This window comes from Saccoglossus kowalevskii, chromosome 13 (genome assembly GCF_978046115.1).
Source record: "Saccoglossus kowalevskii chromosome 13, keSacKowa6.1, whole genome shotgun sequence".
Lineage (NCBI taxonomy): Eukaryota > Metazoa > Hemichordata > Enteropneusta > Harrimaniidae > Saccoglossus > Saccoglossus kowalevskii.
The window spans coordinates 25,740,652-25,761,767 of record NC_140653.1 but is presented as its reverse complement, the minus strand read 5'-3'; the positions used below and the strand labels follow the sequence as shown (position 1 = coordinate 25,761,767).

At 33.9% G+C, this 21,116-nt stretch overlaps 1 protein-coding gene across 1 annotated transcript in view; it reads right to left on the bottom strand.

The window, feature by feature from the left end:
- Positions 1-710: 710 nt before the first annotated feature.
- Positions 711-21,116, bottom strand: part of LOC102806562 (ubiquitin-conjugating enzyme E2 Q2-like) — a 32,517-nt gene continuing 12,111 nt past the window's right edge. Inside the window, exons 3-10 of the mRNA XM_085507142.1 lie at positions 18,853-18,954; positions 15,922-16,031; positions 13,140-13,236; positions 12,359-12,504; positions 9,995-10,091; positions 8,839-9,048; positions 6,774-6,840; positions 711-5,227 (exon numbers count right to left, since the gene is read on the bottom strand). Of these exons, the coding sequence (XP_085363268.1) occupies positions 5,196-5,227; positions 6,774-6,840; positions 8,839-9,048; positions 9,995-10,091; positions 12,359-12,504; positions 13,140-13,236; positions 15,922-16,031; positions 18,853-18,954 (861 nt within the window). The 3' untranslated portion in view covers positions 711-5,195. The remainder of the gene's footprint in view (positions 5,228-6,773; positions 6,841-8,838; positions 9,049-9,994; positions 10,092-12,358; positions 12,505-13,139; positions 13,237-15,921; positions 16,032-18,852; positions 18,955-21,116) is intronic.

Below are 21,116 nucleotides of genomic sequence, written 5' to 3'. Positions count from 1 at the left end.
ATTTGTGTGCATATTTCAAACTACAGTGTCCATAAGAAAAAAAAATACTAACAAATTTTTAAATTCACGCAATAAGCTTTCCGAAAATATAGTTTTGTGGACAAGAGAGGTCATCTTGGTTTCCTAATTAACTAATTAAAATACCTGTCAGGTAAACTGCATCTCTATCTTAAACTGTTCATGTTTGCCAAGTTGCCTACTAATACTGATGATTTACTGGAATGAACAAACCATAGACCTTAAAAGACGGTCTATGAACAAACTTAGTAGTCTCAAACACTAGTACCAAATACTAATAAAAAAGTTTCTGTTTATATCTCAACAGTTTCAATATCAGTAGATGCAACTGCTTGTGAAGATGCACCATTGAATAATTTATTTTAATCAATCTTGGCTATAGCTAATGTGTATAGACTGGAGATGCACGTTTTGTATATATTTGCATATTTGTAGAGATGTTGAGTTTCGTTCAGTATATACATATTAATTAGCTAATTTGAATACTAATTATTGGTTTTATAGGTTATGTACGGTGTATCATAATGGTTTGCCCAAACTTTTTCACCAATACTGGTATAACACCAACTAAACAGACTTCAGACACATTCGGCACTACACGCCCGTTTTTGAAGTGAACAGTGAAGTGTATATTTTGTTTTCTCTCTCCATACTTACATTAAAAGTGCATTGCTTCAAGAAATAGAAATGAATTAATACAACCACACATAACCATGGTGAATTTTAATAGCCTTGAAGAAACATAAAATAACAGAAACAAAAGAAACTTGAAGGCTAGTTTATAGAGCAAACATGTACGTTGGAAGAAACCAACAAATATTCCCACCTACCCATGCGTGTAAAAACATAGACAAGTGACAAAACATGTAATGAAACGGATATGTGAAAGTTTGAAAACAGGACATGAATACCCCCCCCCCCCCCTTTGAAGTATTTTACATGTATACCTTTGGCTATATTGCTTCTAAAAATCCTAGTTGAAATGGACATGACATTTGAAAAAGAAACAAAATCTGTAATTTATCATCTGGCGAGTAACATAATTACAGAAAAATGAAAACAAAAAAATAAACTACTTATACAACTTTCCATTTCAATTTCAGTAGACTGTACATGCATAAATGGTTTCACTGTTTGGGCTTTTTAAATTTGTTGGTCCTTTATTTTTTGGCTTTTCGATTTGTTTTCCTTTTTTTTTTAATTTTATAGCTTTTATGTCTACAAAAAGGTCTATTCTAAAATGAGAAGTTTTCCAACTTGTCCATCATGGAAAGAGTTATGTAAATTTCTAGTCTGGTTTTAATTATTGATGTCAGTTGCACACTGAACTGCTTGCACATTCAAACCTTGCGTACACCACAGGAAAAAAAGAATTTGTACATTTGGAAATTTACACAAACAGAGTCGAGTGGTAAACCAAGGAAGATTTTTTTTTGTTTTTAAGAATTTTAATATCGAATATTCTCCTTCAACATATAGTTGCATACAAGCTGCAATGCAATGCAATTTGAGTAAACCTCAGACTAGTAATACTAGTCTGAGAGTAAACCTAAAATAAAACAGTGTCCACTTATCACAAGTGAATCTGACACAAGAAATACTGGTTTTAAAATTTCCTACATGGTACATATATTCCATAAATAATCAATTGTATGAAAACTCAAGCAAAAATGAATTCAGACAGACTTACTCAGCAAAATGGACTTTGGGGGGAAAAAACTTGACTGAAAGAGCTAAAAATAATTTGACTGACTGTGTTTTGTGATTCTAGCATTTCAGTTGATATGCAGTTTTGAACTCTCTTTTTCTTGGCAACATACCACCTCATTTGTATCTCCAATAGATGCACATGTGACCTAAATAAGTTTGTTTTGGTGGGATTTCAAATACAACAATGTATTTATAGCAGTTACTAACGGGGCATCTATGCAAGGTGTGTGTGCTTCTAATACAGCAAATACAGTGGTTCAAGTGCACCAAATTACAATGCAACATTGAGGGTTAATGGTGTTCACAGGCAATATCAGGGCTCATTACGTACAACTAGATAGTACAGATATGAAATCCTGACCACCATCACCTTACACCCGCCCACTCTGCTCAAAGCATGAAAAGGGAAATTTACAAAACTGCTGATGCAATGTACAACACATCAACTCAGAGCACCTCAATTTCCCATCAAACATTTCTATGTAGTTTTAAATAATTTCATTGTGAATTTTGGATTAAGATGGACATTATTAATTTAGGTCTTTATCAAAATTTCAGAAAAAATGTGAAAACCAATTGAGGTGGTTTATGTATAGGTACCACAAGTTGACTTCAGTGTCATGTAGGTATAGGTTACAATTTTTTTTATTGTTATTTTTGTTTGTTTATGAATATATTTTTGGTTTTACATGCCTTTATTAAGTTTTTATATATCTTAACTTGATTGCCGTAACTACTGGGATATGATAGAAAAAAAAAGAAAAAAAAAAGTCATATATGAAAAAAAAAAATGGAACCTATACCAACATCAGATTTTAATCAAATTGACTATGTGTTCAATGGTTTAAGATTGTTGTGGTCATTGTAATCCACTTGTTAACATTTTCACCCTATAAACAGTATGGTAATCGATACATCGTATAGGCCCAGATAAGAGATCATTACAAATAAGTTACATATGTCAAATGCTTAAAAAGTTCATGAATTGTATCAGATGGGGATGGAGATGGGGGATAAACTGGCACACAATGAATCTATCTAAACTATCTCTACACAGAATTGAAAAAAGCTTGTTGTACTTGTATCATGAGATTTGAATGAAATTCAATGACTATTTTTTGAAAGTCCCTGGGAAGTATTTTTTAATAACGGTCATGCATGATAAAGTTTATTCCTCACTACACATGTTGACAGCTCCATTTATCACAGTTGTACAAGTAACAACACAGTGTCATTACAACCGACAAGTTGGGTTGTTCTTTGAATGTGCAATTATTCTTGTTCAGTTCATGAAACAATCAGAGATTGGCGACTCTTCTGCATTTCTTCCATTATCATCTGAAGCAGCACATACAAAGCAATGCATGCTGGGTATCATGATTCACAAACTGACTTTGTATCCAGTCACTCACGACAAATTGATTGAAGCACGGTTTGTTAATAAAGACCAGCTGTGGCCAAAGTCCTGCACCTCAAACTTGAATGAGATATGCCAAGTTGGAGATAATAATAGTGCTACAAGCATAGTCTGGTTAACTAGTATTTGCTGATACTACAGCATATTGTACAATATTTCGACAGCAGGCATTCCCACATAAGATTGAGAATATTTCTCATGAGCTGTGACAGACATCTTAGGAGAAAATTATTAGTAGAAAAAGACAAAAACAGTTCATATGAAAGAAAAGCATCAAGTCAGATATCAACTCAAATCACTTTGTAAGATATTGACACTGAAAGTAATTTGCTTAGAAATAAAAATTTTGTTTGATGTGTTACATACATCTTGGAACCAACCCATGACATTATCTGCTTTACAACTATACCAAAGTTTAAAATGAAACTCTAGTTGGCAAAGTTGGCATGCCTTCACTGTGGGCACAAGCAACATTTTAAACCCGATTAAGATAATTTCAGAAAATTGCAAGATTGAACCCCCAGTACTACAAGGATCATTACAATCTTTTTTATTCATACTGTACGTCTCACTGTACAGTCAGATGGAATTGGCACCCCCACCCCCCCCCCAAGGAAGCTATTCTTCTCGTAATGCAACATACAAGGCTACCAAATAAAATACATGTACTGCAAGTCTTCAGCTGCATCTGCCAAACACATGAACAAGTGGTACTCGTATGAGTTTATAGAACATGTTGGGCACATGTCATTGAGGATTTACTTAAAGTGTTTCTTTCGGAATATTAAAAAAATCATTAATGAAGGAAGCAGTGACACGTACAATCAGGTATTTTCGTCACTAGGAAAGGCCCACAGTAACAGTAAGTTTTAATACACATTTATAATAATTTCCCACAAACACAGGAACAAATTAATACTAATTTAAGAAACAAATTCACCCACGGAACCCCACATCTACTCAGTTCTGTTTGTGACCCCCCCCCCCCCCACTTTCAACAATGCTGCAAAACTATACGTTTCATACATTTAATACTGCCATTTTTTTTTCAAAGAACCATTCCTGTAATGCATGTAAAAAGGGCAGTCTATATTTATATGTAACTTTCCCCATTAACTTTAAATTTGTGGATCAGAAGGGCACTGTCCAGTGTGAAACGACCTAAAAGCAAGCTGGCTAGCAATATTAAGTTTGATGAAGGTGAGGATTAAAACTATGATTTACCAAACAATAATCACAGCCATCACCAAGTTTTTCCTCCATAGTTACTTTTTGCTGTAAGAGTTTTGATAGACTTGGCACATAACTGGTCAAAAAAAAAAAAAAAAATCTGAGTAGTCATAACTGAAATAAATAATACATTATGATGCCTAATCAAACTTGAAGTGAAGTAAACTTAAAAGACGCGAGTAAACATTTACTTGCGAGTTTTCTGTTACATTGAACATAAATTCTTTTGCGATTCAAACCACAAACATCAAATCGCATTTCTCTGTATATACTTGCCCCAGAACAGCCAAAGTTTAATGTACGGCAGTTAGAAAAGTTAAAACCAATTCAGGCCATACATTACCATAAAAGGGACAGATTTTTTTTTTCAAACAATGGCTACAAAGGCCACATAGCTTGTACTATTAATTTGAGAAAAGCAGTCAGTACTCCCAGACGCGGCTCAGACCATATCAGAATCCCATGTAATATGTACGGCGGTGACGCGAATGCTTGAAGATGCAAACAATGTCAATATATAGTGCATTTTCTCCAGTGCCTCTCGCAATAAACAGTGTCAACGAGCTTCAGTTCCAGGAGATGACATCGGTGGATAATACAAGCCAGCTGATTGGACACGGTATTAGCAGATGAAAGACAAAAATGGTAGGAACTTTCTCTTTTCTGCCTTCCAATAGAATCACAACATTGTTCATAAATGCCACATAAATTAAGATTCTATACAGGAATTATCTAGAGACTAAAAAAAAACTATAAACCAGTCTAAAAACAAGAGAACCTAACACTAAAAGCAAGACTTGTAAAGTCCATCCACAGGCTCTTATCCGTCTTCCTTTGGAGGTGTAAACCAGCCTGCAGAGAGAGATAGAATAAAGAGCATCAGCATAAAACTTTTAAGATACCATACAAAGCATTTCCATGTTTCAAAACAGAAACCGAAAAAACTGATGGAACAATAAAATTTGATTAACCTATTAACCTTGGGATAATTTAGAAACTAGTAATCAGAAAAAATACTGATGGGAAAGAATCTGATGTGGATTGTTGTCAATGCAGAAAAACACCAAATAGCAGAGTTAATGAAGAAGATGAAAGGGCAACAGTGTTAGTAAAATAAATGACATAAACATAACTACACACGGCTTACCCTGTATATGCAATGGTGGGCAGACCATAGAATAGGGTGGGGGATATCATAACATAGGTGGGGCAGATCTCAGCATAAGTTTTTCACTTCATTATGAGCAAGCAAATAAAACACACTGAATGCTGTATAATGAATATTTAAAATTTGAAAATATTATCAGTTAAAACAAGTCTGAGATATAGGTCTAGAAGCCCATTCATTAAAACAAAATGGCAGCCAGATAGCCATTTTGAATCCGATCTGAAAAATAAATAATGTGCATCAGGAACCTGTAATGTCTAATATATGTACTAAGTTTGAACGAAATCCATCCATAAATGCCAGAAATGCTTGATATTTGATGATTGTTTAGCACAAAAAAGGACACCATTTGGCCATTTTGAATAGGATCGTCAAACCAATATATCTGTCTATCTATGACATGATGTATAATGAATATTTAAAATTTGAACATAATCAGTGAAAGCAAGTCAGAGATATGGCACAAGAACCATTCATTAATACAAAATGGCCGCCAGTCGGCCATTTTGAATCTTATCTGAAAAACAAAATAATTTGCATCAAGGTCCCATAATGTCTAATGTATATACCAAGTTTGAACAAAATCCATCTGTAAACAGCTGAGAAATAGTTGATTTTTAGGATTTTTAAGCACAAAAATGGCCGCCATTCGGCCATCTTGAATCAGATCGTAAAACAAAATGATGTGCATCAAGGTTCTATAATATCTAATGTATATATCAAGTTTGAACAAAATCCATCTGTAAACAGCCGAGAAATGCTTGATTTTGATGATTTTTAGCACAAAAATGGCCGCCATTCGGCCATCTTGAATCAGATTGTGAAACAAATTGACGTGCATATGTATAATATCATGTATAATGTATGTGTGAAGTTTGATTGTGATTGGTCCAGGCATTTCTAAGATACAGGTCCGGACGCACACACACACACACACACGCACGAACACACGGAGGTCAAAACATAAGTCCTCGTTTTCGGACTGCGTCCGAATGGGGACTAAAAATACAATTTTTGGATGATCAACTCCAAAATCTATACAATTCATAAGTTTGATAGCAATTTGCTAAAAATTATTGGGGTTATTAGGTCCACAAGAAAAGTTTATGTTGACAGGCATTTTGCCACTACTAAGACTTTTCTTTCACTTCATTATGAGCAAGCAAATAAAACACACTGAATGCTGTATCTAATATATGACCAGACATAGAAAAACAAATCCTAACTTACCATTCTTTTCATGTATCTGTACTAATGATTTAAATGATTGTTGTGCTCTTGCTAAACTATACTGACTCTGAAAATAAAATATAACATCAGGAAAGTATGAGTAAAACATATTATGACACAGACATGTAGAGTGCCCAATTGTTTTTTTCAATATTGTGTCCAAGCATGGCTGATAATTTACATACGAATGACATCTAATTAGCATAAATAATCATCAAACTTTCCAATCAAGCATGGCAGTACCGATCGTGGGATAAACACTGGCTGTTAAAGCACATAGATATAAATTGCAAGTAGGCGTTTAGCCAGTCACTTACCTGGCTGTCATTTCAGATTCTACAAATCAGTCAATTTTTGATTGAAAATTTCCATTTTTTTTACAAAATAGCTATAATAATCCCAGAATCAAAGAAAGCTTAGAAAGAACTCCTGTGTGCTGAGAAGTATTGAACAGAACAGAACAAAAAGATTATGAATTATTATGCTAATTAGAGAATTAATATTAATCAAAATTAATCAGGCCTGTCTATTGTCCTAGAGCATTTATGTACCAAATTCTCTTCAAATGTGATGATCAGTAATTGAGATATCAGTGTTAATTAGGTGATTAATAAGCATAAATATTTACCAAAAACTAATTGGGTTTCTGCATAGTTCTCTTTAAAAGTTTCATTAAAATCCAATTTGTGGTTCTTTATATATCAGTGGAACATTATGCAAATTAGGTAATTAATATGTACTCATATCACCCTAAAAACTATCAGGTCTGTGCAGTGTTCTATGACATCTATGTACCAAGTGTCATTGAAATGTGATGATTACTACTTCAAATATCAAAAGCTGAAAATTAATTAATTATGCAAATTAGGTAATTAATATGTACTCATATCACCCTAAAAACTATCAGGTCTGTGCAGTGTCTCCTATGACATCTATGTACCAAGTGTCATTGAAATGTGATGATTACTACTTCAAATATCAAAAGCTGAAAATTAATTAATTATGCAAATTAGGTAATTAATATGTACTCATATCACCCTAAAAACTATCAGGTCTGTGCAGTGTCTCCTATGACATCTATGTACCAAGTGTCATTGAAATGTGATGATTACTACTTCAAATATCAAAAGCTGAAAATTAATTAATTATGCAAATTAGGTAATTAATATGTACTCATATTACTCTAAAAACTATCAGGTCTGTGCAGTGTCCTGTGACATCTATGTACCAAGTGTCATTGAAATGTGATGATTACTACTTGAAATATCAAAAGCTGAAAATTAAATAATTATGCTAATTAGGTAATTAATATGTACTCGTATTACCCTAAAAACTATCAGGTTTGTGCAGTGTCCTATGACATCTATGTACCAAGTTTTATTGAAATATGATGATTAGTACTTGAGATATCAGTGGAAAAGCCGAAAATTGATTAATCATTATGCAAATTAGGTAATTAATATTGCACAGATTTTTACCCAAAACTAATCAAATCGGTGCATTACTTTGGAGCATATGTGTGCCAAGTTTCATCAAAATCCAATGAGTGGTTCTTTAGATATCAGTGGAACAGTCATGGAACAGCTAAAAATCAGCTAATTATCAGGCAAATTAGGTAATTAATATGCATAGCTTTTTACCAAAACCTAATCAAATCTGCGCATTGGCCCAGAGCATCTATGCACCAAGTTTCATCAAAAACTGATGTATGGTTCTTGAGATATCAGTGGAACAGACGGACAGACACACACACACACACACATACAGACACACTAACTGCAGAGACTCCCTTTTTGTGCTTTGCACACGGGAGTCAAAAATAAACTACAAGTCTGTAGGTATAGACCAGCAAATATTCTATTTCATTTCAAAATAGATTTTAGACAGACACATTTAATTTATTGGTATAACCCTAATTTGCTGGTACAAATATGTTCAAGATGCACATTTGTACTAGCAAGAGAACACAGTAACTGTTTCTATATCACAGAGCCAAGATGACAACTCCAACAGAAATCAGTATAGGAATAATCAAATAATATTGTATCACATCTATTATACTCACACTGACTTTAGATGCTCCAAACTGTATCCTAGCTTTTCCTTTCACTAATGTTGCTGATATTTGCATGATTACAGCTTCTATTGTGTACGCACTACTCCAGCCTTGTTTTGTTAGCAGCTCCATACAAATTGCGCCACCGCCGAGCACATAACCTCCAGTAAGAACTGGAAACACCACTCGCACAAACGGTGGTTCATAGGGAAAATTTTCCTGGGTGGTAAAAAAAAGAAAAAGAATCACGTTACCAAAGAGAAATATATCGAATAACTAATGACAAAGGTTTGAAATCAACTACCGGTAAAGTCAACATGACAACAGAAAAGAATGGAAAAATACAACAGGATTTGACTTCATGGCTCTCAGAGCGATTTGTGAGAAGTATATATGATACTGTGCAATCATACCACAGATGTACGAGAATCATGAAAACGTAGTGTAAAAAGACATATCAACATTTCTGTCATCAAAATGTGCACATTGCTTTCTATGCATACACTTGAAATGGTTAAGTGAAAACACTGAACTGGTGGAGACTGTATACTAACATAAAGTAACCAATGTACACAGTAAATATGACTACTGAAATAGTAGTTGGGAAAGTACCGTGAACCAATTTTATTTCACAAGACATACATTTCACAATAATGATGATCTAAATGTTTCCTGTCTAACCAAAGTAGAAAGTACTTCACACTGATTTAAACTTCTAATTTTATGCACATTTTGTGAGTGAAAAAAAATCTATAAACTTTACAAAAGTAGAAGTTTCACTAGGGTTCATTACGGTTATGTAATTTGAAGCACTACGGCCAGGGTGCCACATTGTTTCCGTTGCTATGGGCACCATCAGATGTACACAACTCACGTGAAATACATTGTTCATTTAACAAATTCAATAGAAAAGCAAAACATATTTTGGGGGCATTTATAAATATTAATAATGTGATTTACACATTTGATGATGTTTAGTTTTGATGCAGTAAGGATATCTCAAACCAAATTCTTTTCTGAGTTATAAAAAAAATCAAGTTCAAAATCAAATCATTTGATTTTTCGCGACAGCAACTTGGTTTGCGCCTTTCATGTAATGCACTATTGGAGAAAGAGGGAGAGGAGTTATTGGTTGTCATGAATGTACAAGAAGCATACAACTTACTTTAAAGGTCATATTGAGCAAGATATGATCTTTGCCTTCTTTTTCTTTTAATGTAAGTAAATCACTATGTAATGGACTGTCTGGATCTACACTATACCTGTGGGTAGCAAGTAAACAAAGACGTATTAAAAGTGCTCCAATCGCAGTTATAGAGTAGATTATAGGTAAATTGGCTCAGACAAATCTGATGATGACCCTGCGAGTCATCAGCTCATTTGGGATTACAGTATTCATATTTCTAACAAGAAGTTAATCCGACCAAGCATATCAACATATCGACTGCATTCATTTTGAGCTATCCATTGAAGCTTTCAGCAGGCAATTTTTATATGTATGTTTCAAGTGAAACAAATTAGACACTAAATCCTAGCAAATAAACAACATCATCTGACATTATTATTTACTATCGTTTCAGTCACTCTTTGAATGATATTGTATATGTAAATGTTGCTACACTGCTGTAAGTTATTATCAACATTGCTAGTAAATGTACAGCGATTGCTCTGAATGTTATTGAAGTTGTTTTGCTAAAATAAATATTGTTTTGATACATTCGAGACGCACCCAGACTTCATGTCACCAGCATCAGACCACGCACTGGACCACGCACGGAATGTGGCATTCAGAGTCATCATGTTGCGGAGTAAGCAAGGATTGCCGACCCCGTCTTCGATTTATGAAAAAATAGTCAAACTGTCATTGGACGGAATGTCTTAAGCTAACATAGTGAAAAGGATTGGTGTGATGAAATCAACTTCTTATAATATATGCAATAAATTCACATCAACTGGCAAAATTGATGATGTGCTGGCAGTCTCTCGGAATGCGTGAAGCTTACTGACAACTTATTACAGCACATCGAATTATACAAGAAGATCAAGCCAAGTATTGATTTGAAGAAGATTTATTAGAAGAAAGTTGACCGGCGAAAATGTGTGTACCATCGATACTGTCCTGTGTTTTTTCAACCATTCATTGTGCTATCACAAAAAGTTTGCCAATGAGGCAAAAGAAATTAACCAGTGTTGCCGCTGAGTCTAGGACAGAACGTAACTAAGATTGGACTCTATGGATACTGTCACCAATTATGATGTTGAACAACTCCACTACTTTGATGAATCGTCAGTTATTAAAACAACCGATAATCCTGTGTATGGTCACGCTGAAAGAAGAAAATCTGCAGTAGAAATCCAGAGATACGCCACCAATGCAAATTACACTGTAAATTTGTTTTTAAGCACATCCATGATTGACTACGCCGACATTATTGATGGGCATCCAATGATTTTGACATTCTTTGAGGAAGTGCGGAGAACTGAAAATGTATTTTAAACAACTGCGGGTTTCATCATGGCAGTCATGACGACTAGGGGTTGAACTTTTGTTTTAACCACCTTATAGTTTGCAGTTCAATATATGTGATATTTAAAAGTATGTCTGAAAGATAACGAGGAGTACATACAATTTCGCTGAATTTGCCAGCTGGTTAACATTGGACGGGGTGCATGCCGACACAAATCAAACAGCCCTTCAGAACCACAACATCCTTCGAAATAGAACTACTGTACTGTATGCGTGTGAATATGTCTGTGTATAAATTTGTGTGTATTTGTTGGTTTCAATTGTAGTATTGTACCTTAGTCGTCCTCAAAAGAAAACACAAAATATTGGGTGAACCACCTGTTTTTTCATTTATTTTGCCCTTCAGTATATTTCAAGAAAAATGGAAAATAACTGTCATACAAATTCGACATTCCGAAGTATTTCAGCCAGTTATATAAACAAATAAAATCAGCGCACAGTACATTTTAGGTTGGAAAAGTATTTGGCTGATTACTGTTCTTGACTATATGCATGGTGATATTTCCCTCTCGAAAATATAACTACATGTATGTGCCACAGGATTTGTGTTAAAAGTAGTGTAATGAAAACACCAACCATTCTTCATGTGAATTTGAATTTTTGTATCACACTGAAATATTCGGTCTTCAAGACTTCAATCTTACTTGTACAATCTACAAGGTTAAATTTACTCTTATATATTGTGATCAATATAGAGGTTTACTCTACTACTAATAATAACTTGAAAATAAATGCGTTGTCGGCTGCACCAATGTTGACGACATGAAGTCTGGGTGCGACTCGAATGTATCAAAACAACCTTTATTGTAGCAAAACAACTTCAATAAACATTCAAAGCAATTGCTGTACATTTAGTAGCAATGTTGATAATAACTTAGTGTAGTGTAGCAACATTTACATAAACATTATCGTTCAAAGAATGACTCACTGAAACAATAGTAATGCAAACACAAAGAAAGAAAGAGTAGCCGGACAACAAGGTGATGAAAATATAATACTTACGCCATTAACTTAACATTCCAATCATACAGACTATCATTGACTAGATCCACTTGGTAGACACCTTTTTTGTAACTATCAGACCTATATACATCGCGTAATTCTTTCATTAACCTATCTGTTGCTTGCACAGACCCAGATACAGCACCCTAATAATGTATAAAGACAATATTCAGTATAAGTTAGCATGCTCCAACAACAACTGTAATGCATGGAGATGATGGTATAGGAGTATGTTTCAATCTAAGTACAGAGAACAAACAGGTCATTTTATCATCTGTATCCCCTCAGTGTCAATGAGACAACATCAAGACATGCCAATTCAGGCCAATTAATGGGGATTCCAAAACTATTAATGAATCACCAATAATACAGTATTTTCAACTGACGATTGTGATTGCTAGTAAATGTAGTATTTACAACCTGTAAATTTTAATATACATACATGGATTTGTTGTCTGAGCTGCACACTGAAAATGATGTGATGAAAATTCAACAACAAGGCATTATGTAAATTTAAGTACCCAACCCTTCCCAAAGTAGTGAACATGTGAATATGTTTTATAATATGTCAACATTTTATTACAAATCCTAGATGAAGGAAATGAAATCCTATATAGCCTATACACAAGGAAAGATCATCAAGAAGGCAGGGAATGATGAGACTGCAAAAAAGAAAAAGAAAAAAGGAATTGGCCAGTTGCATCACAGTTGACAACTTTGGAAGAAACCAGAGCTATGAAAAGAATATGGACAGGATGGTGTAAATGATCATGCTTATTACCTTCAAGTAATCTCTCCTTTGATTCAATTTTATTCTTTCTAATATTTCCATATTTTGACTGTCAATCTCTTCATCTTTCTTGTCAGCTGCCAAATGACTAGAAGCAAATTAGTACAAGGGTGTTAAAACATGATGTTCTACAGGATGTGCATGATATCATTATATATAATCCCACGATATTCAAATGGTTGACGTCAGCAGCCACAAGTGATTACCACCAGAGTTCTGTATCAATCTGAGCCACAGGCGAGGATTGATGCTACTCTGGCGGTAATCATGCGTTTCTACTGATATCAACTTAAGGTAGAAGCCTATTTATAAATTAAAAAACCCAGAATTTATTCATTTTGCAATAAATTGTACTCCAAGGCAATATAAGGATATTGACCTTAAAAAAGTTGGGGTCACCAGCCTTTTTTTCGAGAAATGGATGGTTGTATTTTAGTGGGAAGTCGCCATTTTGACACTATTATAACACTTTTACCACAGATTCCCATGGCAGAGATATTATGCAATATCTCAAAATCTAGCCTGGTGACATAGGCTGAAAAAATCATATATTGTTAATGATGGAGTACCTTTTGTTGTTCTGAATTATTAAAAAAATCTGGGTTTTAAAAAGTATCAAAAAATGCAATTTTTCTTTAACATTATGTTCTATGGAATTGTTCTAAAAATAGCAATTTTTAAGAAATATTGGGACACGTTTCTCAAAAAGCATAACTGTAACACGAAAAATAATGCTATTTCATTATACCATGGGACATTAGCTTCATGATTGTACATAATAAACTAATGAACATTGTCATGCGATTTATGACCAATTTTGTCAAAAATTATGACTAGGCTTCTACCTTAAGACAAAATATGGTTGGATCTTGTATTTATTACATGCACATTTCCACAGTGCGAAATAGTGAAACAGTGTGAACTTTTCTAGAAACACCACCAAATACAAATATATTATGCGCACATCATATGCTAATTTTGTCACAGTGTTCTATTATTTTGTCTTGCATATGCTGTGTGGCGATTCTGCTTGTTTGTGATTATTGCTCCAATTACCGATAGCTAGTATTGCAGTGTTCTCCACAAGGGGTTTTAGTTGGGTGGCCCGCCCATCAAGTTTTACGGCCGCCCACCAGGCTGAAATTATTTGTAAAAAGCTTGCATTGTTTTTCCCAAGCCTAAACAAAAGAGTAGTTGCCCAACCCTTTATTTTGCTATTGTTTCAAGAGTCCTGACATAAACAATGACCACTGGAAGTCTGCAAGCAGTTATCAAGTGCATTCATGGCAATGTGTCAATCGCCTGACATTGTTCACAATACGCAACTACAGTGGTTTCAATTTACAGCTGTATTTTTAATAATCGTCTTCCGATCACGAAAGAAAGAAGTAAATACGAACGAAATGTATATGCACAGAAAATAAACAAATATATTAGCAGATTGCATGTAAACTCGAACAAAAATTTTAATTCTAGCCGTATTTACAACGTTCGCACGATTTTCATCGTGAAACAGCATGGAGAAGGCAAACTGATGACCTTTTGGCCTACCCCATTCAGTGACCGTCAGCCCACCGTTGTTGGCGCTGTAAGGATTTAGTATCTAAGTTGCATAGAGAAACAGCACATTCTGGGTGTTCGTGTACTGAATTTGGAAAGCGGTAAAAAACATCAAACATGGCTGTCGGGTTCGTTTACCGCGAGTATTTGTAATTCAATACATATTTTAGTTATCTTTTCCACATACTTTTTTCAATTTATCGATTTTTTATGTCGAACCTTTCGAGAACATAGCAGATTCTTTTATTTTGCCGATTGCTAGCATTTTTTCTTGAATTCCAAAATAACCCTGTGTGAAAACACAACGTGTCGTAGCTGACAGTACATGTGTAAATGTATCGACCGTCGACAGTACGGGTGAGTACTGATGCCACAAATAAAAATGTTATCGGTTTTATTTTGACAAATCGTCCGTTTTGACTTCGGGGAAACCTCGTATATTTTCTACATTATAACTCAATTATGTTTTGTACTTGCTCTTCGTTACTCGAACTGAATTTCATGAACGTAGAATAATTTAAGAATGTATAAATCACAGATTTCAAACTTTGCATTTCGCAAATATATTGATTGTAACATGTTTAAATTAAATTAAAAAAGAATAGTAAATAACTTAGTGTGTATTGCAGTTCATGACATAAATGCTAGAATGTTGTATGTAAATGATACGCAAATTATATGTAAATTTATGCTAATTAGACCGACCACCAGCTATTTTGGATTGTGGAGAACACTGTATTGTTTGTTTTTTTAACATTTTTTGTAGGCACTGAATAATAATTCCAAAAATACACACATGAACTTGCCAAAATTACCATTTTTACCACTATCCATAGTTAACTTATATAAACCCAGAAACCCCGGACAACTTTGAGGCAGAGTATAAGAAAAAGGTTGACAACATGTGACGTCAAACTTTGTGATATGCATTTTCGATAGTCCTTTATTACATCACACTGGAGATATGCACATGATACTTAGCAAAACAAATCCATGAAAAGCCCGCTACCCATGAGCTTAATTAGCATAACAATTTATGTAATTGTTATGCAAATCAGCCATTACACCATACTATTATTTGGGAGATGACACTACTGGCCAGTATGACCTCTCGTAACATAATTACTACCATAGACCATTAATAAATCAAAGTAGTTTCCAGGGGGGCCCCTTAATTTCAGGCTGACTGTGGAATGACTAGATGGTTAGTTACCTTGGTTCTTCTTCCATCTCATAATGGTCTAAACAATCTTCCTCCTGTTGCTCCTCTTCTTCTTCCTCTTCTTCCTCCTCATCTTCCATGTCATTGTCCTCACTGTAACTCTAAAAAACAAGGATAACTCTGTTAGATTACTGTTCTGATTTTGAAATTAAGGTGGGTCTACTGAGTGTTCTTCCCAGGAAGCAAACAGTACCACCAGTACTTTGACACTGGTCTGACTCTCCTACAAGCATTATCCTGACAGCCACAGTGCTATTTCCACTGTGCCATTGCTGACTTTTTAAATGGAAGTGATAAGTTACTGAAAACATAAAAATTAGTGTGTAGTTGTAATACTTATGCAGCAATCACAATGTTGTGTTACTGAGTAGGTTAATCATCACAATTTCTCTTTGGAGTAATTATGCAATTAGTATGCAAATGTTATGCAATTTAGCATGTAAATTTTCACCACCACAGTGGTTTGAATTTCTGGGGAAAACACTGTGTCTACCAGTCCCAAAAAAGGCAAATTTTAAGTACAGGTAGATGTATAAACTGCCTGTCACTGTTTTTACTAACTTACCAAATGGGCAAGTTCCAAGTTGTGAATTTTATCACAAACTAATTGCTTTCCGAGATTTCAAAACTTAAAAACAGTAAATTTTTTGATACCAGAAATTTTTTTTCACCATATTTCACAGACCGTGGGAAACAAAACTGTATATGATGATATATACATGTACATTGTATATACCGTAAAAACTCTGAAAGTTGCCTACTCATTCTTATTCGGAAATTTCGAACAGTTTTGGTTTTCCCACAAACGAAAAAAACAAAACGATGTGAGCGTTCAAACGGGACTTTCCCCGAAGGCATGAATCCGGGTTTCTGATTGACTGAGAGATTTTTATTTTATTGGTAACGAAAATATATTATAAATAAACGAAGTTTCAAATAAAAACGAACACAAAAATCTCAGCATGCTGCGTTTCTGAATTGTTGATTATTACTCAGTAGTGATTATATTATAATAATGTACACAAAATAAAATAGGTCAAATCGCTAATTAACCAATCAAAAAGCTGGATGATGCCAACGTGTTCAAATTACCATAGCTTATTTAAATATGTTAATGTTATTGAACGCAATGCGGAAGAGATTGATGTTGTAGTACGATCTTTTGGCTTGGATTTTGATGCGAAAACGGCATGATTTTTTTTTAAATCAAAAAATTAGTTGTTTTTAAAAAATAAACTAACGAAGCACACTGTCTATCATCCCCATTTTTTCATTTGCTGATTTCTATTCTGAAAAATTCGACCGTCCAAAAATGCACCTTAATTTTGACTAAAAACACATCACATTTCAAACACAAATTATTTAAAACCGGTCGAAATTTTGTAGTTTTTACGGTACATGATAAATGTACATATGTAAAATTAAAAAATGCAGTATTTTTAAGAAATTTTAGACACACACAAAATTCACAAAGCTAATCTCAAAGACCATAATTTTGTCCCTATATTTAGTGGGAAATAAGGTATCCAAAAACATTGTATCAGGGGGACATTTGATTTTTTTCTAAGACAGAAATAAGTAACACATGAATCAATGCTTGAGTTAATTAATTTTAAAAACAAATTCTAATTAATAATAAAAAATAACTAGTTTGCAGTTTGTTTAAATGTTATGAATTTCACTGATATAAATAATTTTGTGTTTTCTTCTGTAAATAAAACTCTTTTTCAAAGCAACATCAAAAACATCAAATAAGTTTTCGTGTACTCTACTGTCTCATGACTTCAATAATCTATAGATTGAATGTCTTATCATTTACTGGGCATGACCCAGTAGTAAGGAGTGTGCATGCATGTTTATATTGCGGTGACCCACAACATGAAAAAAAAAACAGTTAAACTATGCATGGCTTGCCCTATATACGAACAAAAAGGTGACAATGTTGAAAATTTTGTGAGAATGCAAATCTATGCAAAGCCTCTTGCAGGACAATGTCTGATTGGCTACCCAACCCTAACACCTAACAGCTTGTTAACAGTTTTTTGCAATGTATCAGTTTCTGCCTTGAATGGAGAATGATGCATAGGCAGATTTAGCTGAAATTCTGTGTGCTTCTTTTTTATTAGTCATTTCAACGGAATCTCAAATGGAAATATTGTTCCCTAAATGTTGTTACACTTCTGTAATTGGTTTGTAACTTTATAGAGAGTATCATTCAGCACTAGAACAGGGGTTCCTAAGAATATCAGCGTATGAAGTTGTTATGTACTTTTTGCAGTGATAAATGCACACATATAAGAAATATTAGAAACCAATCGCAATACCATAGTAATACAGCCATTCAAAAATTTAGAACAATAGAAATCACTCCACTAACACAACAAAAGCCTGTTTTACATTTAGTGTGCCAACCCAAATTTGTTGTTTGTTGAATAAACAAGAATAAAATTTGGTTCGCTTTCACACACTACACAGTCAAATCACGTTTTCAGCATTTTCTATATTCACGCTATTTTGGCCACTGCAATTATTGTCAATTGCTTTAAAATCCGTGCACAGAGTCTCAACTTTATTTTCATTGGTGCTACCGTCATTCTCTCTACTAATATTTCAATATCTTGAATTTTTAAGGTGGATGTTCCGGCAAAGCACTCGACTATCACATGGTGTTGTGGAGGAAGGAATGTCCGAACGGAAAAACACTATGCAGGCGGACAATGATATTTCACTATCTCCTAACCAGGCTTTTCACACACAACATTTAGTAAAGCCTAATATTCGGATAAGCCTAAGGCCTGTCTTATTTTCAAATGTGAAGCCACCTAAAACGAAAAGTTTGGGACTTGTATTAACCTCTGAGGTCAATGTTTTGTATCAAAAATATATTTTTTACACTAATTTCACATATAAACAGCAACTTACCCTTGAAGGAAGAGCATCATCTAATTTATTGACTCCAGCTGGCACAGGCACATTATGGAAGTTGCATAGGTTGGTAACTAAATGTTTGGTCATCTTGAGAAGCTGTAAGGATTGAAAAAAGTTTACAGATTTTAGCGCAAAAATAGTAATACATGATGGTTGGGGTATCACTGTGATAATGTTGTATGATGAAAAAGCTGAATTTTAATGCAATCTGTAATAGCATGTCTTATCTATTATTAGCACATGTAATTAACACAAATGAGGCGCGTTACAGAGAAAGCTAACACATACAATCTCTTGTATACAATAAATACTGTTTTTAGTATATGTGTGCTTCTATTGTTTGTAACAGTGCAAATATAGTACATGTACATGTATATCTGTATTACTGGCTTTTACCAAGATCAGTCAGGAAAATACTTATCAAATACTTATCAAGCCTCCACTATTTATGGTGTTTACACACAATCCTAGTATAGTTTATACTATGAGGTTATTGTCCAGCACTGCACCTTGCTATCAAAATTATTGTATTATTAAATATTTGAAGGTCTCAATTAAAATAAGAGGGTTGGTTATCATTTGTTTTTAGACTTAAATCAAAATGTGTACTTGCATACACACAAAAACAAAACTATGGATCTTGATGAACATTTTTTTTTGTATTTTTGTATCTATTACAATTTTTAAAAGTTTTTTTTATTTGTGACAAAAGCATTATTTCCTTCTACATATGTGAATCCCCACAAAAAAGTTGTCAAATTTTCTTTGTAATAAAGCATTATTCGAATCTGTATGTAATGACCTTTTGCATGTAATTTAAAAGTACTGCACTGCACAACAAAATTGAATATAAAACCTGAATACAATTGAGTTACCAATCATCATCTAGTTATACAATAATATACGCCACTTTAACATTCTACTAAGTAAAATATGAAGAACAAATATTTTGAAGAAATACAAGTTTCAGAATATAATCCTGATCTTGCGGCAGAAATACTGGTTGAAATAAATTGACAATTAGAAATAAATATAGTAGTACATTTGTGATGTAATGGAATACTTTTTTTTGTGTTATGTAAGGTTACATTTACCTTCAGTCTCAAAGAATCACACTTTGCGTATACCTCTAACCACCCATTCACCCAAGTTTAGGACTTTCTTTACGTATGTTATTTTCAGTAGACGACTGGCTGAATGCAGCATAGTAGTGACGTAGATAAAGGCTGGTACTTGGGGCCCCCAATTATATACGCATTGCGACTGGCTACAAATACGTGCAATTTTTATGTATCAATTGCACAACACATGTACCGGGTACATAGAATTACCTAGGAACTTTTCTTTTAGTGTGACGGTTAATCAGAATTATCATGTCTGAGATAATCAAACTTCAGAATCATGTACGATTTATTTACTATTACTGTATTAGGTAATTAGAAACAACAATGAAAAGGTTGCCGAGTCAGTGTACAGAGTTCAACTATCTAATAAAATCCATCAAGACTCATTCCAGTAATAACTGTACAACTCTAGTCGGTCGAAGGTCAAAAAATGAACAGGTATTGTATTCCGAAAACACTGATATAACTTCAGAGGGATCTTCTGATGATGTTAAATATTTAAGGGTAAGAGTATGCATAGATTGTGGGAAATATTTGAGGATTCGCTCAGATTCAAAACAGAGGTTAAAAACTTACATCGAAGAACACAACTCAAAGTAAGCAAAGGAAATTCAAACAAATAATTATGAAATGGACAATTGAAACACTTGAAAACCTTCAGACGTGCTGAAGTCAGTGAGAGTGTAGTACACATATCCAGCAATCTATACAAATTCCAACGATCAAATATTTCACATAATTATCCTAAGACCAATATAAACTTTAGAAAGTATACATATTAGACGAAAAACAATACGTTAACATGCAATTTTTACTATACTTACATGTACAACATGGTGATCAGCAATGTACATGTACAAGGAAGTAAGAGCAACCTATTTATATTCACCTCATAGGCAACAACAAATGAAGGAATTACCCTTCGTAAACACAAAATACATCTATTATGAAAAACAGATGGTAGAAATACCAGTGAAAAATAACTTGCAGGTAAACAGAACGCTTGGTTGGAGAAAGACTTAAATGAAATCAAAGAAAGTTTAGAAAGAACTCCCGGGTGCTGAGAGTATTGAAGACACATTAAAAATCAAAGAAAGCTTAGAAAGAACTCCCATGTGCTGAGAGTATTGGAGA